Source organism: Polypterus senegalus, chromosome 12, assembly GCF_016835505.1.
Source record: "Polypterus senegalus isolate Bchr_013 chromosome 12, ASM1683550v1, whole genome shotgun sequence".
Lineage (NCBI taxonomy): Eukaryota > Metazoa > Chordata > Cladistia > Polypteriformes > Polypteridae > Polypterus > Polypterus senegalus.
Genome location: NC_053165.1, coordinates 154,149,014 through 154,166,610, shown reverse-complemented (window position 1 = coordinate 154,166,610; position 17,597 = coordinate 154,149,014). Strand labels below are relative to the sequence as shown.

General features: G+C 38.8%; 1 protein-coding gene across 2 annotated transcripts in view; it reads left to right on the top strand.

Annotated features, from left to right (window-relative positions):
* Nucleotides 1-17,597, top strand: part of dnmt1 (DNA (cytosine-5-)-methyltransferase 1) — a 55,942-nt gene that overhangs the window by 11,235 nt on the left and 27,110 nt on the right. The window contains exons 3-15 of one of the 2 annotated variants that reach the window (XM_039770364.1): nucleotides 1,703-1,810; nucleotides 3,309-3,546; nucleotides 4,369-4,438; nucleotides 5,039-5,123; nucleotides 5,304-5,344; nucleotides 6,184-6,232; nucleotides 7,324-7,407; nucleotides 8,772-8,881; nucleotides 9,093-9,211; nucleotides 10,379-10,471; nucleotides 10,556-10,707; nucleotides 14,017-14,204; nucleotides 16,659-16,673. In XM_039770364.1, the coding sequence (XP_039626298.1) occupies nucleotides 1,703-1,810; nucleotides 3,309-3,546; nucleotides 4,369-4,438; nucleotides 5,039-5,123; nucleotides 5,304-5,344; nucleotides 6,184-6,232; nucleotides 7,324-7,407; nucleotides 8,772-8,881; nucleotides 9,093-9,211; nucleotides 10,379-10,471; nucleotides 10,556-10,707; nucleotides 14,017-14,204; nucleotides 16,659-16,673 (1,352 nt within the window). The remainder of the gene's footprint in view (nucleotides 1-1,702; nucleotides 1,811-3,308; nucleotides 3,547-4,368; nucleotides 4,439-5,038; nucleotides 5,124-5,303; nucleotides 5,345-6,183; nucleotides 6,233-7,323; nucleotides 7,408-8,771; nucleotides 8,882-9,092; nucleotides 9,212-10,378; nucleotides 10,472-10,555; nucleotides 10,708-14,016; nucleotides 14,205-16,658; nucleotides 16,674-17,597) is intronic. The other variant, XM_039770365.1, reaches the window with a different exon arrangement.

Below are 17,597 nucleotides of genomic sequence, written 5' to 3'. Positions count from 1 at the left end.
TGTTTGGGCCTGTGAATGCTGAGAATCTTTCTTTCTAGACTGCTGCGAATTAAAATGAGTTTTACTAGTGAATCATGATTCAAGATGGAATTTAACTTTTTATTGCTTTAAAGTGCACTTTTTAATGCTGGAGAACAATGTAGATCAAATAGGAAAAATTGATGCTACAGTACGTGTATGCTGAATATCCACATGCCTGTACAAAAGAAATCGGTCAATTTAATTTTATTGTCCCAAGAGAAATTTGGTTTGCCAGTAACTTTTACAAACTGACTGGCATAATTTCAGAAACGCATCAACAAAGAACACTACCATCAAAAAAACTTTGTACAAATAAATTCAATATAGCAGATTTTGGATCAAACCTATTAAACGTCTGTTTAATTTTGTGAATTTCCCTTTGGGATTAATAAAGTATCTATCTTTCTAAACTTGATGATCAAACCACCGTGCTTCCTAGGTTTTGGGCTAGCTCATTTTCTAATCTTGGATTGCATAAGAGATCCTGCCTAGTAAAACCAGGTGGGTGTGGTTTTGTTTTTATGTACATTTTCGTTGTATTCGGGAAATTTTAATTTTTTGTGAAGAAAGACTCTCTTAATGAAGCACTAGGGTGGCTTTGTCCCCAGCTCGTTTTGCTTGCCAGCACTTCCGGTCTAGGGCTCCAAAGGCATTGGGGCGCCCCCTGGTGGTGACTACGGGGCCCCTGCAGGGTTGAGCTTCAAAGCTCTGTACCCGTGGTCCCCATAGGTACCAGGGCATTCGCCCCCATGTGGTCTGGGGGAGGCGTAAGCCCTCCACTGGGTCGCCTCCCCAGCCATCTGACTTATTTATTTTAAAAATTTTGGGGAGAGAAACTAGGGAGATGAGACGTGATCAATTTGAAGTCCCACGAGAGACACTTTAACTTACTCCTTTACGCACTAGCCTCATTGCGGTTCTGCCACTCATTAGGGGATGCGGATGTACAATTTTAATTTTTATTTTCATGGGAATTGTTACATGTGCATCAATGTAACGTAAAACTGCCCGTGATTGAATTTCGTTTCTCTCTGTTAAATAAAACGACTTTTTCGATTGTTTGGCTCTGAGATTTAATTGCCTTTGCAAAAGTTATTCTAACGGCAAACTTAATGTTTTAATACGAATAGCACATCAAGATCTACTTTGTTGTCTGATGTTATCCGTGGAAAATGTACTACATTACCTTTCTTGGATACATCCTTCTTTCTCCAGTAATTCATGCGTTGGAAGACCGGACGTTGTTAGTGGTTGTAGATATTCTTTGGTATATTGTAACTTGTTTTCATCTTCCACACCATCACCACCAACTGTTTCAGCATAGTCTGTTGATACACATTTAGCCAATTTACTGTGTAACCGTTCAACATTTTTGCCATTGATTCGTTTGACCTCCTCGTTTCTCTGTATTAGAGGTCTGTGGTCTTTTTTTGAGAGGAGGACCTGACTGGGGAAAAAATCTCAACGCAAAAGTCTTGTCTTGCAGGACTTGGGTTGGTGGGGAGAGATCTCTCTTCCAAAAAGTCTTGTCACATCAAATGATTTTTATTTTTATATAATAGAATTGCTTTTCAAAAGATGGCTGCCTGACAGTGTACCTTAATCTCTTTTTAATGTCATGTAGATAAACCAGTTTAAAGAAAATGAACTGAATTATCTGATCTTGGTGTTCTTGTCCTAGGACTGTATAAAAGAAAAGCTGAGTTTGGTGCTTGGCTTCTTGCAAGCAGATGCCCAAAATCAGCTGACTGATCTGGAGACAAAGCTACAGAATGAGGAACTTTCTGAGGTAAAATAGGACGGTGTCTGTTTATTTTAACTTAAGGACTTCACGGAAACGAAAACTCTTATTTAATTGTTTTATTTTAACAAATGTTTACAAAGGTTTTTAACTGGACTTCTGCATCCCAGTATCCTAATTCTTGTTTTGTGTTTGAGCTTGGCACTTCTTGCTGGCGATTTCCCTCCACACCTACACTCACTTTCAAGGTTAAGCAGTTTTACTTTTTGTATTTAAGGAATGTCTATGCAAATGGGTTAAAACTGCTTTGTTGACACTCCTACATCTTTGATAAAGTCCAGTTTTTCCTTTTTGCTTTTACTTTTAATTGTGCTGGATCAAGCAGCGTATCAATTGTACAGCCACACATACATTATATTTGACATGCACAACTTAAGACTTGGGCCTCTTCATTTTGTTTTTCCTTAGTTAGCAATCAAACGATATTAAGACACAACGAACCAACGCATAAACAACCTGTGTCCATCACACAATAATTGAAAATAAAGGTGAAGGCCTCAGTAATGTTGATCTGCTCCAGTCCACAAAACATTTTGATTTATATTATATTACAAATTATAAAAAAAGGAAATCGGCTGTTTTGGAAATGTCTGCCATGGCAGAATGAGCGCTGTGGAATTAAATCACTGTTTTAATTAGCAGCGAGGATTGGCTTTCCCTTAGGGTGAGATGCTCAGTCATCTGCGAGGGGCTCAGAGTAGAGCCGCTGCTCCTCCGCATTGAGAGGAGTCAGATGAGGTGGCTCGGGCATCTGATCAGGATGCTTCCTGGACGCCTCCCTGGTGAGGTGTTCCGGGCACGTGTAACTGGGAGGAGGCCCCGGGGAAGACCCAGGACACGCTGGAGGGACTATGTCTCCTGGCTGGCCTGGGAACGCCTTGGGATTCTCCCGGAAGAGCTGGAAGAAGTGGCCGGGGAGAGGGAAGTCTGGACCTCTCTGCTTAAGCTGCTGCCCCCGCGACCCGACCTCTGATAAGCGGAAGAGGATGCATGGGTGGATTGGCTTCAAGTAAAGAAACTGAGTGAAGTTGGTTGGAGTTTGACACCCCTAATTAGTGGCACCTCTGTTGGCTCTCTTCATGTCAAATTTTATGTTTTGGTGCCATTTTTAAGGAAAAAATCAATTCAGTGGTCAGTGTCTAAAAAGTCAATTTAAATAGAGAGAAATAGTTAATTAGCAGCACAAACTGGTCACTAATTAAGAAGACAGTTGGAATGAAAACCTGCAGCCACAGTAGCTATCCAGGACTGGAGTTGGAGACTGAAAAATGCTGAGCAGAATAAATGTTATGAGAAGACACCAATCTATTTCCTGCTCTACTTCATGCAGTGTCATCATGCTTGTCATTCTCTCTCTAAAATGATGGAACCGTTTGAGCTACTTGCCCCCCTGTGTTTGACAACTGTACTTTAAATTGACTTGTTTCTGGAACACCTTTCAATAGTAATGTTTCATGTCTGGTATCCTGTGCCTTTCAATTTGCAGGAGGGTTACATTTCCAAAGTAAAAGTGCTGCTTGGTAAAGTTTGTTCAGTGGAGAACGGGGCGATGAATGGCTGCTTGGAGAATGGTGCCCATGCCAGTGATGAAGATTCTGCAGAGGGTGGAAAGCCAGAGGAAGGAGTCATGGAAGTTGAAGAGGAGGAGACGGCCCAAATAAAGTCCCCAAGTGGTCGCAAGTCTCAAACTGGCAGGAAAAGCCGGGCTAATGGGGATGTCAAAAGTAAGTCTGTGCCGTGAACACACCAACATACTGTATGTTTTTGCTCATGACATGGAACCATGATGCAAGATGATTCAGTTTAGCAATCGTATAGAAATAACTCTGTAAAATGTTGATTTGAAATATTCATATAGAATTTTCGTAGGTTGATCTGTGCCTATCAGTCTCAATGAGTGTAATGATGAATACAATTCTAGTGTTGCATGAGACTACAGCGGTTTCCTTTTATAGGACTCTTTAGCCTTGTGACATTTCTACAAGTGTACCCTAGCATGGCTCACTTCTTGGTCTGTCTGTACTTTGGTTTGTTTTGAGACAAAATCATTTTTTGATGTGTGGAAAATGTGGAGCAACCACATACTTGCATAATGGAAACCAAGTGTGAGAACTGACTCAACTGGGTGCCTGAATATTGTGGTACTGGCTAGTGAAAGAGCCCAATGGAATAAATGGTCACTCTTTGGTAGTTACATCATGTAATTAAATGGATAGGGCAATCGAAACTTTCTTTATAGAAATGTTACTTTCTCAAATGTATGTTATAAATGTGTCATGCCTCGATTGTACACCAACAGGTCAAAGTATGCAGTCATGAACAGCTAATTTAAATTTGCTGCTTATAGTTTACATGTTCATTGCCTTGTTACACTCTAAGACCGAGACTGTTCATGCCACGTTGGGCTCTTTTAAGCCGACTTGCCTGATGAATTCTTCTTTGCTGGGACATCCACTCTATACTGCAGCTCGGAATCTGGTTCTCATGGTTCCAGGCAGATTTAGCATTATCTTTAATAAATCTCACCGCTTAACTGTTTCTTACAGAGTCTCCCGCCAGTAGAGTCACAAGGAACTCTGGCAAACAGCAAACAATCCTCTCCATGTTTTCCAAAGCGTAAGTGGTGCAAGCATTTTGCATGCAATTTTTCTTTCTTAAAGCTGTTTATTTTACTTCATTATTATTCTAAGGACAGGAGATTACATTTGGATTGTTGGATAAACCAGTAGTTTTCACACTGATGTCATGCAAATCAATTGGGTTAGAGAGATTTTTCATTTTAAATCATTGTATGCAATACTTGCACTCTGATACAGCTAGAATGTCTGTCTGTGTCTGTCTGTCACTGGTGCTTCATAAAATAAAAGTAGCCTGGTGAAGTGTACCTCGTATATTTACAGGTCTCATCTGGCTAACATTCTCTGTTTTGAACTAATTTTAACGTTGCAACAAGTAAAACCTAATAGTTGACTGCGTATGCATATAGATATAGATGGCTAGTGTAGAAAGATTTACTAGAACTAAAAGAGAATTTATTAATGTCATATTTATATTATGTATACCCAATTAACCAAAGTGTTGGAGCAAATACCTGGTGATTAAAAATAGCAATTATAAGTAATGTTTAATGCACCTGACTTGGGCAAGTACTGTACCTAAGCTCTGTGCCATTAGAATTTATACTTTGATTTAGAGTTTGTTTCCACTTTTATTCAGCTCTTCTAAACGCAAATCTGAGGAGGTAATTCCTGATGATGAGCCAGCAGTAAAGACCGAAAATGAGGATAACATGAAAGAGCAGGCAAGTAAAAAAAAAAACAATTTATTTCTTGTATAGGACAAAATATCACAAGGAATGCCTCCGTGGCCTTAAATGGGCCTTATTTTTGACAGCCATCCATTGTTGACTCCCTTAATTTTTTTTCATAAAAGTCTATTTCATGTATAAATATATACAAATTTTTTTTCTTTTCCATTTAAGGTGCAAGATGAAAAGAGATCAAAGCTGGAGTCTAATGATAAGTGAGTTGCCTGTTTCTCTGTTGCTAACGCTGTACGGTTTGAGCTAAAAACGCAAAGAATAGTAGCTTTCCTGTATGCTTTCTGCACAGAGACGACATACTGACCTTTTGTGGACAGCAGTTAAACTACGCGAAACGTTGTTTACGCTATCCGTCTTAAATCCATGAAAAGTTAAATCTATGGCAGGGGTCTCCAGCTCCAGTCCTGGAGAGCTACTGTGGCTGCAGGTTTTCATTCTAACACTTAGTGAGCTGATTTTTGCTGCTAATTAACTTTTTAATTGGTGCACAACGTAAGACTTGGGCCTCTTAATTTTGTTTTTCCTTAGCAATCAAACAATATTAAGACACAACAAACCAACGCATAAACAACCTGTGTCCATCACACAATAATTGAAAATAAAGAAAGGTGAAGGCCTCAAATGTTGTTCTGCTCAGATCCACAAAACATTTTGACAGCACTTTTTTTTTTTAAAAAATCGGCAGTTTTGGAAATGTCTGCCATGGAATTTAAATAACTGGTTTAATTAGCAACGAGAATTGGCTTCAAGTAAAGAAACTGAGTGAAGTTGGCTGGGGTTTGACGCCCCTAATTAGTGGCACCTCTGTTGGCTCACTTCACGTCAAATTTGTTTTGGTGCCATTTTTAAGGAAAAAAAAAACAATTCAGTGGTTGGTCTAAAAAGCCAATTAAAATAAAGGGAAATAGTTAAGTAGCAGCACAAACTGGTCACTAATTAAGAAGACGGAATGAAAACCTGCACAGAGAAAGCAGCAACTTTTTTTTTTTTTTTTTTTTATCCTAGGAACAATTTTTAACTTAATTCTTCCTTACTCTAGGCCTGACACTAAAGAATCCCAAGTACAAAAAACAGTTCATCCTGCAAAGGTAATATATCAGACTTATTCTAATCTATGCATTTTACAGAAAATGCTGTTAAATGTTGCCTTATTTTTTTAGACTGTTTTAAAGCTTTCTTGATAACTCTGACTCTCAGATATATATATTTCTTTTCCCATCAACAAAAGTTCATTCACAGAGCCCAACTTGAATGTAAGGTTCCAAAAGAGACTCGAGCTGTTAAGATCACAAGTGTATTTTATTGGTGGAATTCAAACTTGTACAGAGATTGCACGTCTGATACAGTGGGTAGAGCAAAATTGTGTAGAACTGCCTCACCATCTAAACTTTTATTGACATACTGCTGGACACCCTTAATCTGGGGGGGGAGCATACTTTGCATAAATGTCTGCATTGACTATCTGGTTAATTTTGGTTTTTGCACTGTAAGATGTGCACCTTCAATTGAGTCTTGTACAGTGTTCTTTCCAGTCCTGCTTGAATTTAAAGTAGCTACATTGGAAAGAAGACTTGGACTACCTGCAGAGGAACAACTGTGTATGTGTAGGTCAATGCTTATATAATTTTTAAGGTTTAAGACTGATGCACTACACAAACTAGTGAATATGATTCCAACTCCAGGGTTCAGGTTCTAATTTGACATCACGCTCAAGGCTGATTATTGAAAAGTCTGGAAACTTGTTCTTGGGACGCATGACACTCCCGTGACTTTTGTAACAATATCCTATTTAAAACGTTATGTAATTTCCCAAGAATAAACTTGATTTCTTCCTGTGTAGCACTTTTATCATGAAGACAGGTTTGAAGGGCATACAGAAGATTTACATAAGCGGCAACAAAAAGTACATAATTCAACCTTACCCACAGATTTGTTTTAAATTGTTAAACTGGAGTATGTGATGGCCTAATACTGTAATTGATGGTCCACTAAGTTTTTGTTTCAAGACTAGAGGTAGCGGGAGGACATGATGTGACCTCCTCTTCCTGTCCATGCCGCTATCGTGGTAGGGCTGCTCCCATCAAATGACTCCACTGAATGTGATTTCAGTTTTGGGAATTTTTAATCATTTAATCTCTGAAGAGTAGTAAATGATTATGGTCTTTTTCTCTTTCTATAGACCCCACCACCTAAATGTCAAGAGTGCAGACAGTACTTGGATGACTCTGATCTAAAGTACTTTCAAGGAGATCCTGAAGATGCCGTAAGTACTTCTGGTTTCAAAGTACTCTGTTGAAGAATTAGTTTATTGCGGGCATACTGTTTAATATGAATGTGTGTGTTGTAAATGAGGGTCTTGGTATTCTGGTGTGTGTGTGTGTGTGTGTGTGTGTGTGTGTGTGTGTGCCACCAAAAAGTAAAATTAGAAGTTGAATTGTTTGGAGTTTGCATTTAATTCCAAAAAGACTGAACACTGTAATTTTTAAAATTAATTCAGTAGTTTATCTACCCTGAGCAAAACTACACTAAACTTGAGTTTTATCATTTTGAGTTAATGCATGCGACTTACTGAAACTTATTTTGATATTGAGACATTAAAATGAACAGTTCGTGTAACCAAATTACTGAACAGTTTGTGCTGACTGGAAACATTTTGTTGTGTAGCAATTTCATAGCACTGCGTAATGTTGTATTGGAAATCAAATGGTAGAAGTTGCATTTCTATGTCAATTGGCCGATAGCATTGATTTTTGTAAAATCACTTTGTTTACATGAAAGCGGATATCCATGTTAAATGCACTTATTCTGTGCTCTATGGGACAATAAAAAAGGTAACTCTAAGCTATTCACAATGCCTACACTACATTATTGTAACCATCTTAAAACTCGCTGTAATGCCAAGTATTACATCCAGGTCATTTTCTCCGGTTCGGATTTTTATGTGCATTTAATAAACCAACAGATGAGTGGTGGCGATTTGTAGGATGGTGAAGGGAATGTATGTTTGAGTCCTTTTAATACCTTTTTAGAAGGATGATTGGTGGGACAGAGGAAGTGGACCAGACTTATTTCAGGATGTCCAAAACAGATTAATTTCTGAGCAGGCATCTCACCCTCCCAATACCCCACAACCACCCCGATGAGGCAGGTTGGTAAAATTAGTATCCTTACTGCAGCACGTGATGTGCCAAGCCTGTGTGGGTGCTGGGATATAGTCAAAGTAGCGATTGATATGAAATGCTGTTCCTAGAAACTTGGTCTGTCAAGTAGCCTTCTAGGGCATCTCCAGAAAATGTGCGGGGATGTCTTTCTGCCTGATGGACAACATTATTTTCAGTAACCGTATTAAATTACCACTCATCCATTCTGAAACATAAGACATTGTGTTAGTGAAACAACAGAGTTGGGGTCATCAGGTGCTACTGATAGGTGCGTGTCATCGGCATAGCTGTGGTAGCTCACGTTATGTCCCGAGATAATCTGACCTAACGGAAGCTTCAAATGTTCACTTTTAGATAACGGGATAGTCCCGTTTCTCCTTACTGTTTTCACAATATTAGATTGATTTGCCATGCATTTATTGTTTTTAAAATAGCATAAGATTTACTGCATTCTTTTAATTCATAGCTTGATGAACCTGAAATGCTGACGGATGAGCGTCTTTCTATTTTTGATGCTAATGAAGCTGGCTTTGAGAGTTACGATGACCTGCCACAGCACAAAATAACAAACTTTAGGTAACTTTGTTTGCAAGTTCATGCAGTAAAAAATTTAAGGGATTGGAGACCCTTGGATGAATATCTTGTTGTGACCGCTTTTGTAGGGTTTGTGCAGATGTGGTCAACAGATTAGGGAAACCAGTCCCTTGTTTTTTTTGTTTTGTTTTTTGTTTCCTTTCTTTAGTAACTAACTTTTTTTTTCCTTTTTCTTTTTATCAACCTTGTTCAGTGTCTATGATAAGAAGGGCCATCTCTGTCCCTTTGATTCTGGGCTCATTGAGAAAAACGTCGAGCTGTATTTCAGCTGTGTTGTGAAGCCAATCTATGATGATAACCCATGCTTGGATGGTGAGAATTTTCATATTGAAACTTTTTCTTCACATGATCTCTATGCACTTCACTTCATGGCATTAAAACTGTCAGTTATTTATTTGGAAGCTGCTCTCGGTGCTGTGCTGCTATGAATTATTCTGTTTCTGCAGTGTTTTATCATGTCTTAGGTAAAATTTAATCTTAACATTTCTACAGACCTATGGCAGGAGTTTAAGAAAAGTGTTATGTAAATGTTGAATGCAAGTGCTTCTATGCAGCCTATCACACTGTTCATATAGTTGATATAATTCTGCATGTAATGAAGTATACATTGGGATTATGTTGAGGGAAAATATCAACTTTCTGGTACAGTGTCTGGTGGGTTTTTTTTTGTGCATTTTTATAATGCCATTACAAGACTAAATTGTAGAGTTATGAGAGGTGACCTTGAATCACAGAAGAATGTGACTGTCCGTCTTGGCATAAAGACACCCACACTCTGAATTTCATTACTGGTATTCTGTACTATTGCTATAATGTTGACAGTGGAGTGACGTAATTGCAAACCGGATCTCATTAGACCTTAAAGCTAACCTGCAATAACTTGATCATACACAGAGTACTACTTTGTGACCGTATCCTTGTGATGATTTTAAGCTGCGTTTGTCTGTTCCGTTCCACTTGTGATTTGTGAAATCGCCATAGCATCCCTGATCAAAAATGGTAATGTCTCCTTTAAGCATTACATTGTCTGATAAAATGTAGTTCTAACATTGAGTTTAAATCTTCCATGCTACAAAAATGGAATAGCAATGTATGCTTGGTGGGTGTGGTGGTTTGTGTTTTTTAAATTGGGATTTTATGACTTGGTAGATCAGTATTCTTGCCAGTTAGACTTGAATCTTGATTCAAGGTACCTGCAACTCTAATTTTTAGAACATTTTAATAAGGACAACTGCTTGCATGTAAGCATCAAATAGGATATGATGAAATGTAATGTGATTGTGTTATTCTCTAGCTCTTCTGTCAGATTCTTGATCAGGAGTGTGTTCACCCCTCTTGTACTGCTGGCCAAGTTAAACCTGTTCAGAGTGTTGCATTGTGTGGTCATGTATGCTTGCAGCTGCTTCTGTCAGTGTTGTACTTGCTGCTTTTTGTTTTATAATTTTAACTTTTTTTTTTTTTTTTTAATATATATAAAAGGTGGTATTCCAGCCAAAAAGCTTGGCCCCATCAATGCATGGTGGATCACTGGTTTTGATGGTGGAGAAAAAGCCTTGATTGGCTTTACAACAGGTAAGGTAGCAGGGTTTTTTGGTTTAAACTGGACTGTTTTGCGTAAATTAGAGGATAAATGTTAACAATTATTATTTTTAACAGCTTTTGCTGACTATATCCTTATGGACCCCAGTGAGGAATATGCACCGATCTTTGCTCTTATGCAGGAGAAAATTTACATGAGTAAAATAGTTGTGGAGTTTCTGCAAAAGAATGTGGATGCAACTTATGAGGATCTACTCAACAAAATAGAGGTATGTTAATAACCGGGATGAATGCTAAAGATTCATATTAAAGTGGAGCTGGTCTATGGAGCGAGATCACTGTTAAAAAGAACTCTCAATTTCCAACAAATTTTACACTTCTGAAAATTGAGTACAATTCTCAAACGTGAGGCAGAGTGTCCTGCACATGCAAGGGCAGTGTTGGGATTTCAGAGCCACCCATGTAAGATTATCTGTGTTTGCATAATTAGATGTGCACAGCTCCGAGTTTCTCTCGCCTTCCCATCCTGTTTGCCACTGCGTGGAGATTTACTCAATCTGCCAAAGCACTACATCTTCCTCCTGAAATGATCGGTTCATAAAATGCTAAGTAAGCCACCTATTATTAAATTATGCTTTTTATCACAGTATAATAGGAATACCACAAATAATTTAAATCATCCCCACTGCATCTTATTTGAAGGTTGCTGATATGACCAAATGGCTCTAATATGAGATCAGATGAAAGAAAATGATTTCGCTAAACGATGCTTTATTTGAAGAAAAGAGGAAGTCACACAAGGTATGTCCAGAGGCAGGAGCGTGAGTGAGGATGGCCCGACCTCCACCCCTCGATCTACTGCATCTCTCTCTCGGATTCGCACAAGCGTACAATGATACTTTGTGGCTGAATTTGCAACTTCTCTTATTGCACAATGTTGGAGCAAATTATTAAAATCTGATCTAAATCCATTAAGTAGTTCTCTCGTGAAAAGCAGACAGACGTTGGATTTTCTCCATATCTATAGAAACACTTTTTTTTTTTCAGTCCTTGGCCACACCAACATTAATACAAAATGTGGAAATTAGTCTTAAACAGTTAATGTATGAAGTCTGAAATATCTAATTATGCAAACACAACCTTCCATAGGTGGGTCTCAAATCCTAATCCCACCTTTGTATGTGCACACCTATTTGAGCTCTGAATCCCACCTCTTGGGCTTTGTCTCCGCCCCATCTCACAACCCTTCGAGAGGTGGCAGTTGAGTCACATTTGAGAATTGTACTCATAATTTTGAAAGGCACAAGCATAATTCACATGTGTGAAATGTACAGGGTGGGCCATTTATATGGATACACCTTAATAAAATGGGAATGGTTGGTGATATTAACTTCCTGTTTGTGGCACATTAGTGTATGTGAGGGGGGAAACTTTTCAAGATGGGTGGTGACCATGGTGGCCATTTTGAAGTCTGCCATTTTGGATCCAACTTTTGTTTTTTCAATAGGAAGAGGGTCATGTGACACATCAAACTTATTGGGAATTTCACAAGAAAAACAATGGTGTGCTTGGTTTTAACGTAACTTTATTCTTTCATGAGTTATTTACAAGTTTCTGACCACTTATAAAATGTGTTCAATGTGCTGCCCATTGTGTTGGATTGTCAATGCAACCCTCTTCTCCCACTCTTCACACACTGATAGAAACACTGCAGGAGAAATGCTAGCACAGGCTTCCAGTATCCATAGGTTCAGGTGCTGCACATCTCGTATCTTCACAGCATAGACAATTGCCTTCAGATGACCCCAAAGATAAAAGTCTAAGGGGATCAGATCGGGAGACCTTGGGGGCCATTCAACTGGCCCACGATGACCAATCCACTTTCCAGGAAACTGTTCATCTAGGAATGCTCGGACCTGACACCCATAATGTGATGGTGCACCATCTTGGTGGAAAAACTCCGGGAATGTGCCAGCTTCAGTGCATAAAGAGGGAAACGCGTGTAGCAATTTCGCATATCCAGTGGCCTTGAGGTTTCCATTGATGAAGAATGGCCCCACTAACTTTGTACCCCATATACCACACCATACCATCAATTTTTTTTGTTCCAATGGTCTTGGAGGGGTCTATCCAAGTGGGTTAGTGTCAGACCAATAGCGGTGGTTTTGTTTGTTCACCATTCACATGTTTGCCTCATCACTGAACAAAATCGTAAACTGAGGGTCCTGTTCCAATTTTTGTTTTGCCCATTCTGCAAATTCAGTGCGCCGATCTGGGTCATCCTCGTTGAGATGCTGCAGTAGCTGGAGTTTGTAAGGGTGCCATTTGTGAGTAGCTAATCTCTGCCGAAGGGATGTTCGACTAATGCCACTCTCCAGTGACATGCGGCGAGTGCTACACTGTGGGCTTTTGCTGAATGAAGCTAGGACAGCCACTGATGTTTCTTCATTAGTGACAGTTTTCATGCGTCCACATTTTGGCAAATCCAACACTGAACCAGTTTCACGAAACTTAGCAAGCAGTTTGCTAACTGTAGCATGTGAGATGGGTGGTCTCGTAGGGTGTCTTGCATTGAAATCTGCTGCAATGACCCGGTTACTGCATTCCCCAGACATCAACACAATTTCTATCCGCTCCTCACATGTTAACCTCTGCGACATGTCAATGGCTGTAAACAAAGAGAAACTTGTAAATAACTCATGAAAGAATAAAGTTACGTTAAAACCAAGCACACCATTGTTTTTCTTGTGAAATTCCCAATAAGTTTGTGTCACATGACCCTCTTCCTATCCTAAACAAAATGGCCGACTTCAAAATGGCCACCATTGTCACCACCCATCTTGAAAAGTTTCCCCCCTCACATATACTGATGTGCCACAAACAGGAAGTTAATATCACCAACCATTCCCATTTTATTAAGGTGTATCCATATAAATGGCCTACCCTGTATATTTCTTGTAAATGAAGTTATTTTTGACCACAGTCTCACTCCATACAGGTCCTTTTTGTCCTTGATTGACACTTTATTTCCTGACACAATTTAAGTAAAAGGGACAATTTAGTATGTAGATAAAGACATGCAGGTTAGGTGCATTGGCAATCCTAAATTGTCCCATGTGTGTGACCTGACCGGGATTTTGTTCCTGCCTTGTGCTGGCTGGGATAGGCTATAGCGGGTTGGTTAATGGATGGATAAGAGAGTGAAAACACAACCTTTTAATTATGTTACCAGTTGTGTGTGTGTGCGCATGTGAAATATGAACTGGCCAGTGCTTTTTTTGAGGATGATGCAACAGTGTAATCTGCAGAATTAAAACTGGCTAATTTTCTATTTTGCCAAAAAAGGCTATTGCTGCATCTTGATTCCCTTTGTGTACCCAACTAAAGGACTCTATTTTCTTTCCTATAATGCATAATAATTTTAGTGGAAGATATTTGTTCAAGCCAGCATGTACTTCACTTATTGCAGCAAGAACATGCATATTATAAAAATGATTTGATATTTTGATTAATTAAACCCTTCCTGATACTGCTCTGATAACATTGACTCCTTTTTTTTTTTTTTTTTCCTTTCTTAGACAACTGTGCCCCCTGCTGGTTTAAATTTCAACAGATTTACAGAAGACACTCTCCTGCGTCATGCTCAGTTTGTGGTGGAGCAAGTAGAGAGTTATGATGAGGCCGGAGACTCGGATGAGCAACCTATCATTGTCACCCCCTGTATGAGAGACCTGATCAAATTAGCTGGTGTAACTCTTGGCAAAAGGTAAAGCTGACTATAGATGCATTATGCATTGGTGATTAGTTTTAAGTTTTAGGATTTAAGTTTCACATACAACCTGATTTACTGTACTACTATTTTTTACTTTATAGTGTTTATCATCTGTTGTCCATCAGTTTGAGTGGGGAAAACTACTGTTGAGTCAGTAAAAGTGGACTTCCTTTATGATTGTACTCAATAACTATGGCAGGGGTAGTGGGTGGGGGGGTTTTTTTTTTGACAATTTTGAGCAATGAATCTTTTGGGGGGGGAAAATGGGTTTACCTTTAGATCAACCCAGTGTTTGCTTCCATTCTGTCACTGCTTAGTTGATAATGCTTTATGATATCAATGTATAATTTAGTAACACTGTATTAATCCCTGAGGGGAATTTGTTTTTTCACGTGAATAATGTACAGCATAGTTTAGTAAAGACTCCCATTCACCACATGGAGTAAACGGAGACTGAGATTTAGTGAAGTTATCTCCCTTCATAGCATTTATTTGTATAAATGAAAAATGGCATAGCTGGAAGTGGCACACTAATAAATTTTCAGACAGTCAGTCATTGGTGTGGACGAAGAGGAGTCTTTTTTTTGGTACCAACTTCTTGAAGAGGTTGGCCTGTCTTTCTAGGAGTCAGTATTGTCATGGACCCCATGATACGCTGATATATTGCAAAACAGAAACTTGTGCAATGAGTGTTGTGGTGATTTTTGTGAGAGTGCACTTTTTTCCTTCATTTCAACCAAGTTCAAATTTACAGCAGTCTGCCAGTAGCAGAGGTTGGAATTTTTGCTTTTTTTTAAAATGGTATTGAATATGTGTAAGTCTGTTTTTATAATTAGCCCCATTTGCATGCCTATTGCTAGTACACATAGACCATTTACTTTGCTGTTTTTCCTCAATTGAAAGTTTTGTGCAATTTGTGGAGTACTGCTCAGATACACTGTGGTAAAAATTTTCATGATTGTCCAAACATGTTACACAAGATGGCACCTCTTTGTTCTTGTCAGATCTAGAAAGTCCCTAGTAGTCTATCCATTATTGAACCTCCTTAATGTGAATTAGGGTCATAGGGGGGCAGAGCCTTGTCCTGGCAAATCGGAGAGCAAAGCATGATCTGTCTCGGAGGGGTGTTCAATGGGCATGAAGCCTAATTGATCACTAACTTTTTAATATTTAGATGCTTATTTGTAAAGGGACTTGCAGAAAGTGATACTTTTAAAATGTGAGTAATTAAGAAAAAAGTGGCAAAGCTAAGAAGAACACAATTTTAAAATAGACCTTGAGAAGCTGTGTGTGACAGCTGTTTGTTCAATGCAAGATCAAATGACGACTAGCAGGCAACCAGCTATTAGACCGCAGATGGGGTCAATGCAGCTCTATTGAACCAAAAAACTTTGACGAGGCCTGCTTGTCGTTTTGCCCCCAAACTGCATCCTTCCTACACATCTTTCAAGCAAAGACATGTGAGCTATGAGTGCTTTCATGCCGCATTTGCTCCCACCGTAAGTATAATTCTAGCCTGAGTAGCAAAAGAGTTTACATACAGTATTTGAATCTCCTTTGTTGGTTAAAGTGACAGCCCTAATGTAACTGGAATAGAACTGCTAAATATTTCAAAAGAATAAAACTATCGACTTCCAGGACTGGTGATCAGCTGAACTGTGACTTGGTGTTTTTTTTTTTTGTTAGCTATTATGATCTTTGGTAGAAAAGGGTACAGTAGGAAGTGTTGTCATTTTTATTGGCAAAACAGGCTCGGTAAGTCGTTGGAATTTAATATGTAAAGTTTTGAAACTAGTTAAGTGTTTAGCAGACAATAGATTTACAACATGGAAATGTTTTACTTGTAGGATTGATTGCCTTTTGCTTTGTGCTTTATAAACCAGAACTACTGTAGCTGTGGGTTCGTCGTTCCTTATTAAAGATCAAGTCAAATCCTAGATCTCGGCCTTTGATTTACCGTTAATAGGTTACAAGTTTGCAGAGCTGTTTTTGAAGGAGGCTTATGCTGAAAGTACATTTAGTCTATCCCAAGAGCATAAACGGTTAAGTTGTGAGCATTCTGTCCATAGTCCGTTATGGCTTTTATGCTTTATTGGCATCGCTTGTCTAGATTGCTATGTTATCGCACCTATAAGTGGATGATACTGGAGAGTTAATGGGATCATGGTTCTTTTCAAACACTTGCCATCCTCTGCCTGTGTTCACATAGTCTCTATTAGCACCTCTCCAATTGCATATTAATTAATTTACATGTACCAACTGTGGGGTTATTCAGGGGTTGTGTTGAGAACACTTCAGTAGTACCATGTTCATCCCGTCTTCATTAGTCACTTCACCATTTAGTCGGCTTATGATTAAGTCAATCACTACATTGCATACATTATGGAATAGTAAAATGGATGAGAGCTGTTGCCTAATTTTAATACTTGTTTGATTTTCTTAATGCAGCATGTTACTATACTGGTAGGTGGATTTGTTTACTTATTTGTGTATCATTCCCCATAACCCTCCTCTCCTTGAATGTTCATTGACTGTGACCAGCACATTGTATGGAATTTTATTTTTTTTTATACATAAACTTTTTACTAGTTAGATGTAGTTAACCCTGAAAGAATCTGTGCCGTCTTTGGTGTTCGGGCTACAGACTTTATTTTTTTAGTTGAGATCTGAATCTGTTGGAAGTCAAATGTGGTAAATTGTGACCTCCTTTTCTGTAATTCTTTAAGCATTTATTAAAATGAAATATTTCATATAAGCAAGCCAAGTTTAACAAAACTTGGTTTGAAACAAATCATCCCCCTACTATGAGAGAGCTAGGCCAACCGAGAATCTTTAAACTAGTAAAAATAGTAAATTAATGAATGAGTAAAAATAGAATATAAAAATCCATTCTTTATCTTTTGCATGGTTCAGTTGTCCTGCTGATAAAGAGCCTCTTAGAGGTTCCATTGTCCATGACATTCCTTGTTTTTCTGGCTTCTGCCCACAGAGTGAAAGTGTGGATAAAGAATAGAACTTTAAGTGGAGGCCAATATAGAGTTCGGACCTAAGGAGCTGTGACTTTGGTTGCACCCTTTAGCACACATGACGCCACAGTTTATGGGGCTTGGGATTTCCTCTCCACAGTAGATTTAGGGGATGGCCATGCTTGGGTTTAACAACGCTTTGTGTAGTTTAACTTGTGTTCATTGGGAGGACTCTTCTACCTGTAGAAGTGTCCTAGTCTTTAGAGCAAGAGGTTCTCATTTTCTGGAGAAGAAACACTGGCAGACTGAAATGAAGTTAAGACTGAAGCTTTTCAGTTTTTTTTTTTATCCAAAACCTGAAAGAATCCTGGCTAAAATCCATTGCCGCCTTCTAAGGGGACCTGTTGGTTGTGATGCATCA